This window comes from Triturus cristatus, chromosome 12 (genome assembly GCF_964204655.1).
Source record: "Triturus cristatus chromosome 12, aTriCri1.1, whole genome shotgun sequence".
Lineage (NCBI taxonomy): Eukaryota > Metazoa > Chordata > Amphibia > Caudata > Salamandridae > Triturus > Triturus cristatus.
In genome coordinates this window covers 67,939,513-67,955,312 of record NC_140595.1, presented here as the reverse complement: position 1 = coordinate 67,955,312, position 15,800 = coordinate 67,939,513, and the positions used below count along the sequence as shown (strand labels likewise).

Here is a 15,800-nt window from a genome sequence, read left to right as displayed (position 1 = left end):
ACTTTATTATTACCGAAAAAGTATTTTATTGTGATTTTACTACATTTCATATTTGTAACCCCTTGTATTCTGCTTCTGATTGATTGATACCTGTATTTATAACTGATACACGTGATAAATAATGTTGTCTAAACCTTGCATGCGGATCCACTGCGGGTAATATGCTATTGATCGCCATTGCTGGCGGAACAGAGGGGCTCCTGGATCCAATCAAGGATTTACTTTCCCTGAGTCATGGCCCCTCCCCCTCAACAAAGCCCATTCACATCACATTAGACCCTTAAAAGAAACCTTAGCAGGCAAACAGTGAAAGGGGACCCGACGTAAGAGTAAGGAAGAGTTCTGAAATGGATGCAAGAAAACAAATGCAAAGCATCCCTTTTGGGGAATTGTGACCAACTGATAGACACACTGTTTTGTTTTCTAGCCATGAGAAAGACCCCGCAGACAGAGGACAAGAAGATGCTGTCAACAAAGAATCTGGTTGACTCAGGGCTGGTGATCAGCCTTCTGCTGCTCGCTACATTGATTGCTCGCGTAATACTCTGTAAGTAAGATTTACTATCTTTGAACTCTTTCAAAGAGATGTAATGAATTACTAGGAAATTAGACTGTCCCAAAGTCTGCTCTGTTTCTGCAATTGGACAAAATTGTGATCAAATTAGCATCATCAAATGGCATTTTCTGTCCATTTTGTCACTGCCCTCACTGGACTTGTTGCAATGCCATTCCATGTTTGAGAACAAGGTGAAACCTTAAGTGAAAAGTACTATTTTCACCCCTGACCTAATTCAATTAATGAGACAGTGTGTGCATGTACTTTTTTAAGTACCACAGATTATTTGACATGAAATAAAATCCCTTTAAATAAAATTTAGTTCAAGTCGCTCTTACTCCTTTCTTCAATCATCTTAGATTCAACGGTTACTGCCAGAGCCCAGCTTACCCAGGAAAAGTTGGCACAACTGGAGAGCAATCTCAGCCGGGCAATGAAGTACATCAGGTGCAAAGAGAGAACTTCTGGCACCAATTGTGGGCGTAAGTACTCTAGCATGGACCGGTATTTGTACTGTGCTACAGGCAGACGAGAGTCACAAGCAGGCCTGGACATTTCTGAATGAGCAAGTGAGCATCGTAGGGACTCTTCAATAAAGAACTTACTTTAAAAAATGGGCCAATTGTTATTTTTTATAGCACATATCCCATAACTATTGAATAACAATATAAAGGTTTTTTAGGTAGGTCTGAAAGGGGATTCATGAAATACCCAATGCTGTTTCATAAAAGCTTTAAAAATGTCTCCAAATTAATATTCGGCAGGTGTAACAGTGCTAGTCTGAGTGTTCTGCATCCAATAGATCCAAGATACCTTTAAGTGAATGTGGTGCTCTGTAAATCACATTACAAATAAAATAAAAAAAAACGTCTTCAATACACAGCGCACTAACCAAGTGCATTATTTTGCGACATGGCAAATTACATAATTGTTTAGAAGAAAATTGTGCCCCATTCTACAGAGCTGCAATGGAGGTTAAATGGTCTGAGATGGAGTGGGGAAGGCTCATGAATTGAGAAAAGAAACAGAAGCTGGACACAAGTATTTGGAGAAAAGCATACAGCCATCAGACAACTTTGTACCTTCCAAAGAACTCCATTCGATAGTCCTGGTGGATGCTGGGATCATAACAGATCCTAGGTGCCAGGATGAAATTTACCCTTGCTCAGATTTTCAGTTTTGTACTTTAGACTTCAGTCTGATGGTGTTCTGGGTATGGTGTGCTGAGATGCACTGGGTAGTGTGAGCTTCTCAGGAAGATTTTTCATGAGGGAGGGGTGATATATGGTCTTATTTCTTAAGGCTCTTGATAAGGAGTGTTTTGTTGGGAAGAATGCCCTTGGTGGCAATGTGGGAGTCTGTGGAGCAGATTGTTGCCACCATCCAGACACCAGAGGGCGAGGGCTTGACCAGTAGTTCTGAAGTCACCTTCTGGGAGGAAACATTCCACTTTGTTTAGATTAGAAGAAAAAGATGATACTAGACACTTTTTGATTTCTAGAAATGTGCTCCTTGTGGGTGAGGTCCTGGGTATATGAGAGTGACTTGGCATTGAGTGCAACCTGCTGTATGAATAAGTCCAAGTTCATGTTGTTGAGCCAGTTTTGCTAGTTGATGCACATTGTTGTTGGCGATTAGAGGCATTCCATTTTCAAAGGGCATGAGCTTATGGGAGGTGTGGGTTAGGTCCATCTGATGGAGGGTGTTAATGGTGTTTTTCCTGAGTACTTAGAGAAAGGAGCTGGTAGCTTTGGCTATGTTAGACTGTGTATTGATTAGAACCAATCCAAAACAGCTAAACCAGTTACACCGAGACAGGCCGCTGAACATGTGGGGCGATTGTAAAGAGTAACTGCGCAAATATACATTCAGGGCAGTAGATGATGAAGTTATAAGCTGCTATGCTTAAGCTCAGGGCCTTAGAGACACCGCCAACTAAAACAGAATGTGGTGTGAGCACCGTGAGGCTCACGTTTAACCCAAGAGAAGTATTTTTGTTGGTTATTCTCACTGTACCTTTGTCTTTCAGAGTTCTTCTACCAGGTCTGCCCTGCAGATTGGTTGCTGTACAATGGAAAATGCTATTTCTTTTCTCAAAACACGCTCTCATGGGACGGAAGCAGATTAAAATGTCTGAGGTGAGTTAAGATTCGTGTAATGCTTTGCTGTGATGGCTCAAAGGCTTCTTCCATGGTGTATGTCTGCTTCGGAAGTGTTGTAGTCTGCAGCATTGTAGCCTTAATTGTGTTTCAAAATGATTTTGAATGAATATCAATCTATATATCAATTGGAAATCTATATGTTTCTCTACCAGCCTCTTTGCCTATCGTTGTAGCCACACACACACACACACACACACAACCTTGCTCGAGTCTATTAGCTGTCAGAGCTGATTGAGGCAAGGCTTTGGGTGAGAGAATATGTAAAGAACCATTGCCTGAGCCAATTGTTTTGGCTTTGTTTAGTGGAGACCTGATCTCCACTAACAAACACTGAACAGGTACAGTCAGGGCAGCAGAAGAGTAAAGGTGTTGAAAGTTTCTTTAAAGGTACGCAGATACAAGAAAACAGTGAGGAGGAGTGCAAGCTTCCCTCCCACACAAAGATCAAGCACTGCCCTGCATCAGCAGCTCCCTCTTCTCTCACACAAAAAACAGCAGCAGTGGAAGCTGCTCTCAGAGAAACGCAGAGCAGATCCAACCCTGTAGCAGCAGTGCAAGCTTCCATCTCACAGTGCAGTTGCAGCAGAGATGGCTGCAGTGCATGTTTCACTCATACAAAACAAATGAAAGCAGGATTGTAAAGTTGACACACACAGACACCCACACACACAGCAGCTGTTAATGATTCTTTCACACACAGACTAGTTACAGCACAAGCGGCTGTAGATGAAGCTTTCCTCGAAGTAACAGAATAGGTACCTTGCTGGAGTCAGCTATGTTATACACAAAAGGTACAGAAGCAGCACCCAGACTTCCAAGCATATATACTTCACATACAGCACAAGCAACAGAGAGAGGACAAGCTCCTCCCCCACAGAACAGGTACAGCATTGGCAGAACAACGGTGCATAAAATTCACACATGCATTGCTCAGCACAATATGTACAGTAAAATAAGCTGCTGGAAGTGCTGTCTGTCTCATACACACAAGCACACACAACAGGTACGTGGGAGACAGGCAGCGGCCATGCAAGTTTACAGCCTCAACATTAGGGGCAGTAGAGTAAGCTCCCTCGCACAAACAGAGCAGGTGCAGCACATTTTTTTTTTTTTTTTTTAGAGTTTTATATAGCGCGAACTAGACCCGAGACATCTGGTATCAGAGCGCTTTACACAAGCACCAGTTTAGTTACAGTTGAACACATTCACTATTTTAGTTTTTTGTTAGGCACGGGGAGATTAAGTGCTTTGCCCAGAATCACAGGATGTTGAGCGTCGTTGCCGAGACTCGAACCCGGTTCGCTGTTTTGAGGTCGACTGCTCTAGCCGTAAGGCTACATCATCTCCCCACATACAGCAGTAGGAGGTGCTTCTATAGAATGCAGTAGAAATGTTTTATCCCTGTACAGAAATATGCACCGTACCTGAGGCATCGGTGAAGCTCCCCTCCCACTGAGGACTGCAGGAAGAAGCCATGTAAATTTCTCTTACACAGAGGAAAAGTACATCAAAGGCAGCATAAGTGCAAACTACTCACAAACACAGCTGATGTAGCACAAGGAGTAGCAAACTTTTACCACAACAACATTTGTTCAACACAAGTTGTAATGGTCCAGGCAACCCTCACTCAGTACACAAGTACATTACAGCTGACAGCTGTGCAAACCTCTTCTCATAAAAAGATGCATGGAGATGGTGTAGGGAGTGAGGGGAGGATGTTAGCAAATCCAGGATTGAAGACAGGATAAAAGAGCACACAAAATATACTTGCACTTATGCAAGCAGTCCACACTACTCTGCTTTGACACTGTGGCACAGCCTACTAAAGTTGGCGGTGGTTACAGGCCGGCAGGCACCAACAGTGTTTTGATGGATCTCAAATCATAAAGAAATTGAATTTAAAGTGCGTCCTAGTGTGAGCGGTTGCTGCACCACAAGTCAAAAGACCTGTTACTCCCAGCAGCCATTTTTCCATACAAAGGGTTTTGGTCAGTAAATTTTCAGAATCCTTGCGTGCACCCAGCTCCGTTGTATCCATGAGTTGTCTAGCATCAAAAGTGGCCACCTGTGTCTGAGACAGGTCACAAATTACCCCAAGTACTCTGAGATTTGTGATCTTTTGCAGAGCCTGTTCCCTTTGCTCTCCTGCAGCTCTTCATCTCAAACACGACAAAGACGGATAGCTACTGGATTGGCCTGACGGACAGGGATCAGGAAGGCGCCTGGAAGTGGGTGAACGGTCTCAGTTTGCAATCAGAAGAGTAAGTCGCCTTCCAAGCAAAACAAACACGATTTATATTTCTGTATATTATAGTTTTCTATTTGTCCCTTATTTCACTTACCAAACCACAGAATCTAGAACAGCGACGTGTTAACTAAAGGTAACAAGCATTGGCAAGGCCAGTAGGTCTCATTTATTTCTAAAAGGGCATCTTCCGTCCTTGGTGAGTTTGTGCAAGCAATAACTCATCTTACAGGCTCACTCATGTATCCTTGAACTCATACATCCAATAGGATATCACATGGCTCATTCCTGTATCATTAAATTTGTCCAAATTGATGTTGTCAAGAAAAGTAGTACAGAAGGAACCAAGGAATACAGCAGAATAAATAAATGTGTTAAACTCAGAATCTAGAATTGATAGTTTTAGACAAACTGTGTGATAGAAAACATGGAAAATTGCATCCAAGTAGGAGACGGCTGAGCAAAAACAAGAGATCAGAGATGTAATTTCACAGGTGGAAGAAGAAAAATAGAAAAAAAGTCCAAGGATCACATACTATTGGGCCGCAATTTGGGCTTGTTTCTATATTCAGACTGTACCCTGTAAACACCCAGAGAATACTGACTGCAAATGGGGTGGTATTTACCTGATGTACAATTAGGGGCCCATTTTGATTGAAGCGTATTGGATTTGAGGATGCTGTACTACTAGGGGAAGCTATTTACCATACTACGGTCACCAAAGAGCACAAGTGCCCTTTCACCTACTCAGATTTCAACAGGTTGTACTAAAATCCTGGAGTGCACAATTTGCTCCCATTCAGGAGATTTTACCCAAATCAGAATTGTCAATGGAATGAAGGCGTAAACTGTATGTGGCAGACGACGAAGGGGAAGAGAAGAAGTGGAGCTTTGTATCCTTGTGAAAGACTTTTCACTCAAAACTCAGGAAAAAATGTGCAAGGGAAAATTGAGAACAGATAAGGATAGGGGAAAGGAGATGGTCAGTAGCAGAGAAGAGTGGGAATGGCTGAGAAGAAGAGAACAAAAAAGAGGAAACAAGTTGAGCAGAGTTATGACGCAACCAGGGATTGGCAGACAGATGAATCAATGAGATAAGCCAATTTCTTCCAGGCGATTTCAGTCAAAAATTTTATTCTGCACAATCTCATTGGACCATAAAAGAACAAACAGTATAAAATTGCTACAACAACAGAAGTTAAAAAATCAGCTTAAAAAGACAGAGGAGTGATCGTGCAGTAGGAGTAGACTGCTCAGATAAAGAACGTTAGCCACAAATAGCACCCAAGTGGCTTCCCCAGCATAGAACTACTCCAGCAACACAAATGAGAAGTGTGGCTCAATGATTAGAGCGGCAGACCCTGATGCAGAGGTCTAGCCCGGGACCAGGGTGCAATTCCCCGCCTCGGCGGGTCTTGGGCTCAAAAATTCCACGGACCTGATAATTCTCGCCTCGGTGCCATTCCAATCATGGAGTCCCACTCTGCAACTCTGGGCAATAGCTTGCTTAATCTCCACAACGGTCCCCACAATGCTAAGGATGCCTGGCCTCCACCTTGGGGGTGCCCAGGAGTGGACGCCTCACAGGGAAAGCCAGGATGGGTTCCACAGCGGTATTCGTACAAGCGCCTTGAGACCCTTGCGGGTGAGTAGTGCGCTATACAAGTATCAATATATATACAAATAAAAACAGTTTACAAAGACGAGGTAGTGATCATATAATAATGATAAAGAGGTCAGCTAAGAATCATCATCAGCAAATAGCACCCAGACAGGCTATCACAATATGAAAACAAACTATGCACAGCATTAATGGGAGAACCATCTAAAATAGGCAAAACTTATGTGTAATTAGATATGCTTTTTCTAGTTTGAATCTCACTCCATATATAACAGGCTATTCAAAAGCTTCGGGCCAGATGTACGACACCCAAAATAGCGCCTCGCAAATTGCGAGTTTTTTGCGACTCGCAATATTTTGGATGTACAACAGTGTGTAACACACTGTTAGCGATTCCCAATGGGGTCACAAATTGAGAGGCTCATGAATATTAATGAGCCTCCTGCAATTTGCAAACCCATTGGGAATGGCAGGCCCTCCCAGGTATGGTGGCCTGCTGGGCTCAGCAGACCACCATGTCTGAGACTGCTTTTAAATAAAGCAGTTTTTTAAAAATCCTGCCCGTTTTCCTTAAAGGAAAACAGGATGCATTTAAAAAAGAAATAAATGAAAAGTTTTCGTTTCATTTTTTAAGGGCAGGTAGTGGTTCCTGGGACCACTGCCTGTCCTTAAAAAATATTTTCCCATCCATTTGCAAAGGGGAAAGGGTTCCCTGGGGGCCCCTTTCCTTTTGCATGTGCATTACCACCCCCTTGAAGAGGTCGGTATTTTGCCCGTCTTGCACCCGCAATTGCGGATGGAAAACATTCATACATGGTCTTGCGCACGCTATTAGGAAGGGAACGCCCCTTCCTAAAAGCGTGTCGCAAAACCTATTTAGCGAGTCGCAAATAAATTGCGACTCGCTAAATATGCTTTGTACATGGCCCATGCTGTTTTTGCGTGTGCAAAAGGGTATGCAAACCCGTTTGCGCCTGCAAAAATGGTTGTACATCTGGCCCTTAGTCTGATCCAAAGCACACAGGTACCGCAAACCATTATTATGATCCTTGATACTATTTTCAACAAAGGTTGGTTTCAAGAAACAATTCCTTTGACCGTCATAGAAACGACAGAATAATGTACAGTGCTGAGTGCTCTGCTTCGCAACACCATCACATTTGCATCTTACTGCGCCCCTGTGCCAATGATTCGTAATGGAGAAAGTAACAAGGTGGTATACTATGCCCAGGAGCCGCCTTGTAAGAACAAAGCGGTGTTGAGTGTTGCTCACTTAGGAAAGATACAATTGGAGGCCCTTGGGGAAGGTGCCCGACAAATTAGAGACTAGTATTGTCGATTTATGGACTCAACAAGAGCCCTTTTTTCTTTCCTAGCACCTAAAGGCCCCTAAACACACATTTGTGTAAAGCAGGGTTCCTGTAGGGGACTTGGAGCATGGAGGTATCAGACAATGATTTAGAGACTTTTTTTTTTTTTTTTTTTAACATAATTTTATTATTTTAACAAGTTTGCACAGTTCTTACAGTGGCGTGACATTACATAATAACTCTTACATATAACTTGCACTGTAAAATAGCTTCTTGTCCACTTCCCATAGCTGTTCCCGGCTCCTACAATTGTCTACCATAATGCACGATTCGGCAAATACTATATAACCACAACAATAATAGAGACTTTGTTACTATAGGATAGTCACTGTATTTCAAAGACATGGTCTAACGCTAGACAATCCACATTGATGAATTTCGTAAAAGCAGTTTCGGTTTTAGCCCAAATTGAGTGCCAAAGTAAATTGGACTTAAGAGGGAGCAGGTCCCCAGGTGGGTTAGCCCCACTTCCTTATGCACAGTAGTGGATGGTGTAGAGGCAGGTGTAAACAATAGGCGCCTAAGGAAAGCATTCTCTTCCACCTGAAGAGGACAACAAGACGAATAACCTCTCAGGCCCCCTCCATACATAGCATCAGAAGGGGTTCTTGCTTTGTAAATGCTGACCATTTCCCTAATGGGTTGACTGCCAAGTTTATGGGAGAACCTAAAAATTCCCTCACACACTGTACTCATTTTGGATTGAGCATTTTGAATATGTTGAGTCCATAAACCATTTTTAGTGAAAAGGATATCTAAGTAGCAAAATGAATTGAGCTTCACGATGGGAAAGCCCTTGATAGAAAATGTTTTACACTTCTGGCTATTTCTACCACAGGTCATCGTAAATGTTTTAGCTATATTGATCATTAATTTTCTAGGCTCAATAAAGTCCGCGAAAGTGTCCATCAGTCTCTGCAGACCGACAGCACCCCAACATCATAGGACCGCATCATCTGCATTCAAAAGCCCTGGGACCGAACGTCCTCCAACTATAGGAGAATTGGCCCTCAGAGTCTGCATGGCATCATCCACTCCATTGATAAAAAAGGGAAAAAAGGAATGGAGCAGGACGCAAACCTGCCTGAATCCCCTCTTGATATTACACAAGGGAGACCATTCTTCATACCAATCCAATCAGGATTTATAAAGCGCGGCTAATCACCCAATAGAGTATCCAGGTCGCTTGCAGGTCCCTGAGGCTTATTCGAGCAGCCAGGTCTTGAGGGCCATTCAGAACTCTGGAATTTAGGCAATGGTCCGGAGGTGCATGGGGAGGCTGTTCCAGGTCTTTGCTGCAATGTGGGAGAAGGAGCGTCCTCCACTTTTGCTTCGGTAGATGCGGAGAGTATGGGCAATTGAAAGGGAGGCGGAGCATAGTCTTCTCGACGGTTAGTGAAAAGTCAGGCGGTCGTTAATGTAGGCAGGTCCTTGGTTGTGCAGAGCCTTGTGTGCGTGGGTCATCAGCTTAAATTGGCCTCTCTTCTGTACGGGCAGCCAGTGGAGTTTCCTGAGGTGAGGTGTGATGTGGGTTCATCGGGAAAGGCTGAGGATGAGTCTGTCTGCAGCGTTCTGTATGGCCTGAAGTCTCTGTAGAAGGTGTGCTGCGATTCCTAAGTAGAGGGCATTGGTGTAATCCAGTCGGCTGCTGATGAGGGCGTGTGTGGCGGTGCATCTCGTGTGTAGGAGAAGCCTCTTGAAGATCTTACATAGCGTGCGCAAAGTCAGGAAACCGGCAGAGGAGATGGCGTTGATCTGTGATTTCATGGTGAGCTTGTTTTCAATGATGATTCTGAGGTTTCTGGCGTGGTTGGAGAGAGTGGGTGCAGGTCCTAGGTCTGCTGGACACCAGGAGTCATTCCATGTGTTGCTGCTGTTGTCAAAGGTCAGTACTGCGGTCTTGTCTGTGTTCAGCTGAAGGCAGTTGTTCTTCAGCCAGTCGGTGACGTTTGTCATGCATGTGTGGATGTTGGCTCTGGTGGTGGTGGGGTGATCGGTGAGTCAGAGGAGGAGCTGGCTTTTGTCTGGTTCGGTAATTATGTTGAGACCGTGGGATCTGACGATGTGGGCAGCAAGGCCATATATATGCGTTGAAGAGCCATTGGGGCCATAACAAACTTTTGCAGATAAATTACCATACAACTGGGACAGGAAATGAACAATATTCTCGAGGGCCTCAAGAGAGAGCAATATGTGCCACAAAACTGAAGGCACTGCTAAGGTCAGCAAAACACAGAAGAAGGGAATCAGACTTAGCCTTCGTATATTTACCAATAAGCAGATCTCAATTCACACACTTCTCCACTATTCACAGCCCCCTCCTCAAACAATACTGGGCCTCCGAAAGGAAAAGTACCCTGCCCTGCAACTTTGTGGAGGTGTGCAGGAGGGAGATGGGGTGGTAGCACTTGGGATTGTATCTGTCCCCATTTTTAAAGATGGGCACTATAATGGAGTTGGCCCGGCTAGATGGTATCGTGCCCTCAGCTGGCGTATAAAACACTCTGGTCAAAATGGGGGCCCATCACTCAACCAGGGCTCAAAATGCATCAACCAGCACTTATCAGGCCAGGGACTTTGACTCCAGTGCGCTTTTCTAGGGCTAAAAGGACCTTGTCTAACGTAAATGCAGGGGTCCCACTACTAATTTGTAAGCCTGGGCTACGCTGAACTCCGTGAAGTGCATAAAAACTTTGCCGCACTACGCGACGCTCCGTGAGCAGCGGAGTGCATTAGATAAATGCCAGTTTGTGGTGATTTTCAGTGCCAGGTGCTTGTCCTCACTGTGTAATCATCGCGAACGGCACCATGCACAGTGCAAGCGGGCGCTGCTTCCTTTCTGCCGCTCGAATCGATTTTTACTCGAGCAGCAGCTTTTCTTAATGCGAACAGACAGTTTCTCAACGCGAGTGGTTACAAGCATACACGACCACTCGCAATGAGAATTCTGACCGCCCGTGTTGAGAAATCTCGTTGGGAGGTTGATTTTCCACCCTCGCACTCGCCAACATGATGTTGACGATCGTGAGCAAGAAGAAATCTCGCCGGTAGGTAGATTTTCCTCGCTCGTGCTCGCCAACTTGACATTGACGAACGTGAGTAGGAAAAAAACTCCCCTCTGCAACGCAGAGTTTTTCAAAACTCCGCGAGCTTTGCATAACGCGGAGAGGGAATAACTCCACAAACTCCATGAGCGGAGCGGAGCGGAGTTCACAGCCCAGACCTACTAATTTGGGGAACGCTCTTAGGTTCATCCACTATTGCCTTTCGACTGTTCTCAAAGTCAGTGCCCACAAAGGGATAAAAAGTCTTTGAAAAAAAATGGTCAACCCATGCTTGGAGAGAGTCAAATGAAGTTAGTTCCGGGGGTGAATCATTAAAAAAAAAGGTGTGCTAACCATGCCCCAAAACCGGGACACATCAATAGTCCCAGCTGCCTGAGCCAGACCTCTTCCCTGAAAGCCTGTTTCATAGAGGCAAGCGCCTCACTATAATGCTAACTCAGTTGCTTAATGGCAAGATGGTCCCTTGGAGAGCTATGTAGGGCTATCAAGAACGACTTGGATGCAACCTTACATGAATGATTAAACCAGCCGTGTCTTTTAGAATTCCTAGGTCTAAAAGGCCACATCAGTAAACAATTAATTGATCTGGTGATTGTTTCAAAAGCTTGAATCAACCCATCTTGATCCACCTCGTTGCCCAGGCAGTAGTTAAACTAAGTTACATGTGTGGCTAATAGCTTTTGTGTTTTGTGCTATGAATCGACCTTGTCCATTTGATGAGGTCTCCATTTGGCCTTACATGGCTAATGACTGTGGAACCTTTAGCTCGAAGGGACAATGATAAAACAAATGGGTTGTGGTCACTCACAGCATTTCAGGTTACACCAAAAAAAAAAACAAGGTGACAAATTAAAGAAGTAATTAGGATATGATCAATTTTGGTATTTGTACCTTTACTAGCGAAAGAATGATTCTGCACACTAATTGAGGTAAGGTTGAGTTTAAACATTAAGGAATTTAAAGACTTTCCATAGGCATTGTGCGGAAAGTGTGAGACACCCTAACCCAAAGTGTCGGTAACAACAACATATACTCGTCTCGCTGGGAGGGGAGATTTTGGAATATTAAAATCGCCAGCCCATAAGATGGGACAGTTAGAGTGAGTTAGATGTGGAATTAAACACGCTATTACAAAAATGTGATCAGGGATTTTAATCATGCTTTGCGTATCTTCAAATCCGATACCAGAACCCTGTATGTCTGTGTACTCTCCAAGTTTCTTAGGTGGGCCTGGCTTTTAAGAACCAAAGGTCGTGCAGCTCAAACGTAATGCAGATTAATTTTTCTGATATATCTTTTTAACTTAATTGTCCTATTTATTATGTCTATATGTGTTTTTTTACTCAATTTCCATCTGCTCAGGAACTGTAGGTGTTGTTGCTATTTTTTATCTTTTCGATATTTAGATTGTTCACATTATTATTATTGTATGTGCTTTTATGATATCTATATATCGAAATAAAGCTTTAATTCATTCAAAAATGTATTATCATTAGATCCGACCCGCCTCTAAAAGACAAAAACACAAACTGATAATATGGGGAAGAAGTGACAGATCTTCTAATAATAACAGGCAAAAAACTAGAAATTAAAATCTGCAGGCTGCCGCTGGTACGACCTGATGGAGACGGAATAGCAGCAGTGAATATAGAGGAGAAACCTTCAGCATGGGTTGGTTCAACGCGCCAGGTTTCCCAGAGGCTTGAGAGGTTTCAGTAATAGTGAGTCAGTCCGGGGTCATTCATTTGTTTGAGTCCAGAAATATTTATTGAGGTGATATTACATACCCCATCATAACTGGAGGTTATTGGTGGAAAGTGTATGTCGGGGGGATCAGGCAGCATTGACTGACCCCCCTAACAGCCTGAGATGGATTTAAGAGGGCAGGAGCAATAGGTTAAACCATCGGCTCATGACTATGACAGAGAGAGGGACGGATGTTATCAGTAAGGCCATCCGGGGAGATTGGCTGAGGTGTACCCCAACTGCCAAACTGTCACTCAACCACCTGCAGGTCGCTCAAGGCTGCAAACCTATTAAAGAGGGGAATTTGAAAACGACGGTTACCAGTGGAGGACTGACCAGGAAATAGACTGTCAGGGGCAAGATGCGCACAGTGCAGGTGGCGGTAGAAAAAGGCAAGTGGGAGAAGCTTAATGTTTCCGGAATTAAAGAGGCGAGATTAGGACATCTCGCCCACAGACCTAGAGTCTTTAAAATTAATAATAAACCAATCTCCCTTAAAGGACTTGTTAGATGGGCCAATCCACCCAGTCCTTCGTGCCAACAGAAAGTGACCAGCTTTACAGACCGTAAAGATATACTTGGCCTGAAGCCAGTGGAAGACTTTGTTCTTTAACTGGTCTGGGGACTCTGTGATATGCGGAGACTGGGGATGGACATTCGTCATTATCACAACATAAGGACAGCAGTCAGGTGGTAAATTAATGGTGACATTATTGTAACACTCCTCCTCTATGGGTAGAGCCCTCACGTTCCCCGACCCCCGAATTGAATTACCCAGTCAGCCATCAAGTGGCGTAGTGCTGCTGGTAATGCTAGCGGGGTTATTAACACCAGCACTAAGAGGCTGTGTGGATAGCTGACCTGCTGTGGCCCTAGAGGCCTTACCCAAAAGAAAATCCCCCCAAGGCCCTTCCACACCACTCAGCCCAGAATCTACTCAAGATTGATGATTTCTTGAAGGGTAGTGGTGTGAAGTGGGGGATGAGGCGTGTATCTGTCCACAGAACATTTGGGTGGGATATAGTGTTTGTTAGGGGGCAACACAGGGCAAGAGTGCAGAGGCCCGGGTACCAGAGTGTGAGGAAGTTGAGCAGCTATACTATTAGGGGCGGTAGAGAGTCTTGATGTAATGCTGCACAAATGAGTTTTGACAGCCTCCCAACCGCACAAGCAGAGGAGAAAGCAGAGATTCCACCTCCCCACACAGAATCCAGTAGTTTCCTCTGGAAGAGCTCCAAGGCCAAGGCAATAGACATAGTAGTGCTTGTTGGGCTGGTATCAAAAGCACAGGTTGACAGTTTTAATATAGAGGGCATCGTTCTTGATCCCTGGTATCTTTTTAGTTTAGCGGGCGCCCATGTTATGTGAAGAAGTTCTATCCACTCCAACATTCCACCCAGGGACCGAAATTAAAGATGAATTAGGTCTGGACTTAGTGGGAATCTGGGCTTTATGTTTCGCCATCTCGGGTGCTGGGGGCAGATCAAATAAGCAAAAGCAGATCAGTAAAGCAACAGCACCTCCAGAAAACTGGAACCAAGAGTGGTGGCCCAGTCTCAGGTCCCCCATTGGCCTGGGCACAGCCCAGCTGCTTCCTGCGCTGTGGGATTCAATGCGCTACCCTGGCGTTGGCGTGGCCTAGAGCAATATGGGACAGGTAGTTGCTGGCGGCACAGTGCTGCAAAGCATCTTCCTGGCTTCATAGAATTTGACAAGACCATAGAAGAAGATTCACCCAGAAGGAAGCCAAAATTGGGGAGATTTGCTTCCAGGCAGAAGGCAAGGAAAAAAAATGAAGAAGTCAACCACAGAGTTCTGGTCAGAAGGAGCAGGAGGTGTGTGGTCAAAGGCAAGGCTGGTACGTAGAGGAGAGAGGGCTTCAGAAAGAGAAGAACAAAAAGTAGTGGGTTGTGAATAAAAGTAACATTGGAGGAATGGGAAAGAAGGAATAGAGTTCTTTGGTGATGGATATGGCTGAGACGAACAATTTCTTCAGGCTTTCCTCAGTGCTCCGTGTAGTGTAATAGTTACATTGTGAGGAAGATCACTCTATCAACAGGGCTCCTTTCCTGATTTCCTCCATCTTACCTCCACCCTCTCCCTCTCCTGGTCAGTCCTTTCCAAATTCCGCACTTTGAGACATCCTAGAGGTGTGTAAACCCTAACATAACATGACATCCTAAGCGTGGTCCAAAAGTATAACGCAAGGCAATGCAACACAATAGAACACAACACATAAAACAGAACAGCAAAACCCATTACATGAACCACATAGCATAACATGGCTGGTTTTTGCGGTTGCAAGTGTTTCCTGTGGCAATACTGTGGGGGCAGCAAAACCTCCTACGCATCAGGCAACAGAAGGAATGAGACTGACACATCTAAATCAGGAGTGTGCACTTCTTGAAAAAAATAATATGTTGTACTCAGTAGATGTAAGGCCCCCGTCAGTTCAAGCCCTGGTCAGAGATGCTCCAGTCTGCTGGGTCAGTGGACTAATGCATTCCCTTCAGAAACCTGTGTTTCACCTCATGGCCACAGGTTTGCATCAAATTGGGTTCACACAGCCCTTCATCCTTCTGAGGTCGATGAAAAGGGTACCACTGGCTATCAGGCAGCGTTATACAAACATTTTCGAAAATTGGAACACATCTCTTGATCCTTATTTTTTTTTTTTAGATTTTGGAGCTGTGATCAACCTGATAACCGTGATAACTCTGGAAATGCAGAGGATTGCGCCACAGTGGGCTCTATAACATATTGCGGAGGAGCTTCGAGCCGCTGGAATGATGCCAGATGTGAAAATGAGTTTCAATTCATCTGCGAAAAAGAGGCGGAGGACAGGAAGATGGATTTCCCCGCATGAAAAACCGAGCCAGACAATGGGTCACTTTTAATTCAGCCCTTTTATGTTAAAAAAAACAATAGGTCACATTTACTTACAGCGACTGAATGCACAATTCTCATGGGGCAAGAGGGGTTACTTTGTCAAAATCTGATTAATAGTGACGCCTAATTTCCATGTATATGAGAAC

At 44.3% G+C, this 15,800-nt stretch overlaps 1 protein-coding gene across 1 annotated transcript; it reads left to right on the top strand.

Moving 5' to 3' along the window:
- The first annotated feature begins 989 nt into the window (after nt 1-989).
- On the top strand, nt 990-15,631 carry LOC146772514 (hepatic lectin-like). Its single transcript, XM_085637006.1, has 5 exons — nt 990-1,038; nt 2,586-2,694; nt 3,419-3,461; nt 4,870-4,979; nt 15,445-15,631. Exons 1-5 carry the CDS (start codon nt 990-992, stop codon nt 15,629-15,631), a joined length of 498 nt encoding a protein of 165 aa, XP_085493132.1.
- Nucleotides 15,632-15,800: the final 169 nt, after the last annotated feature.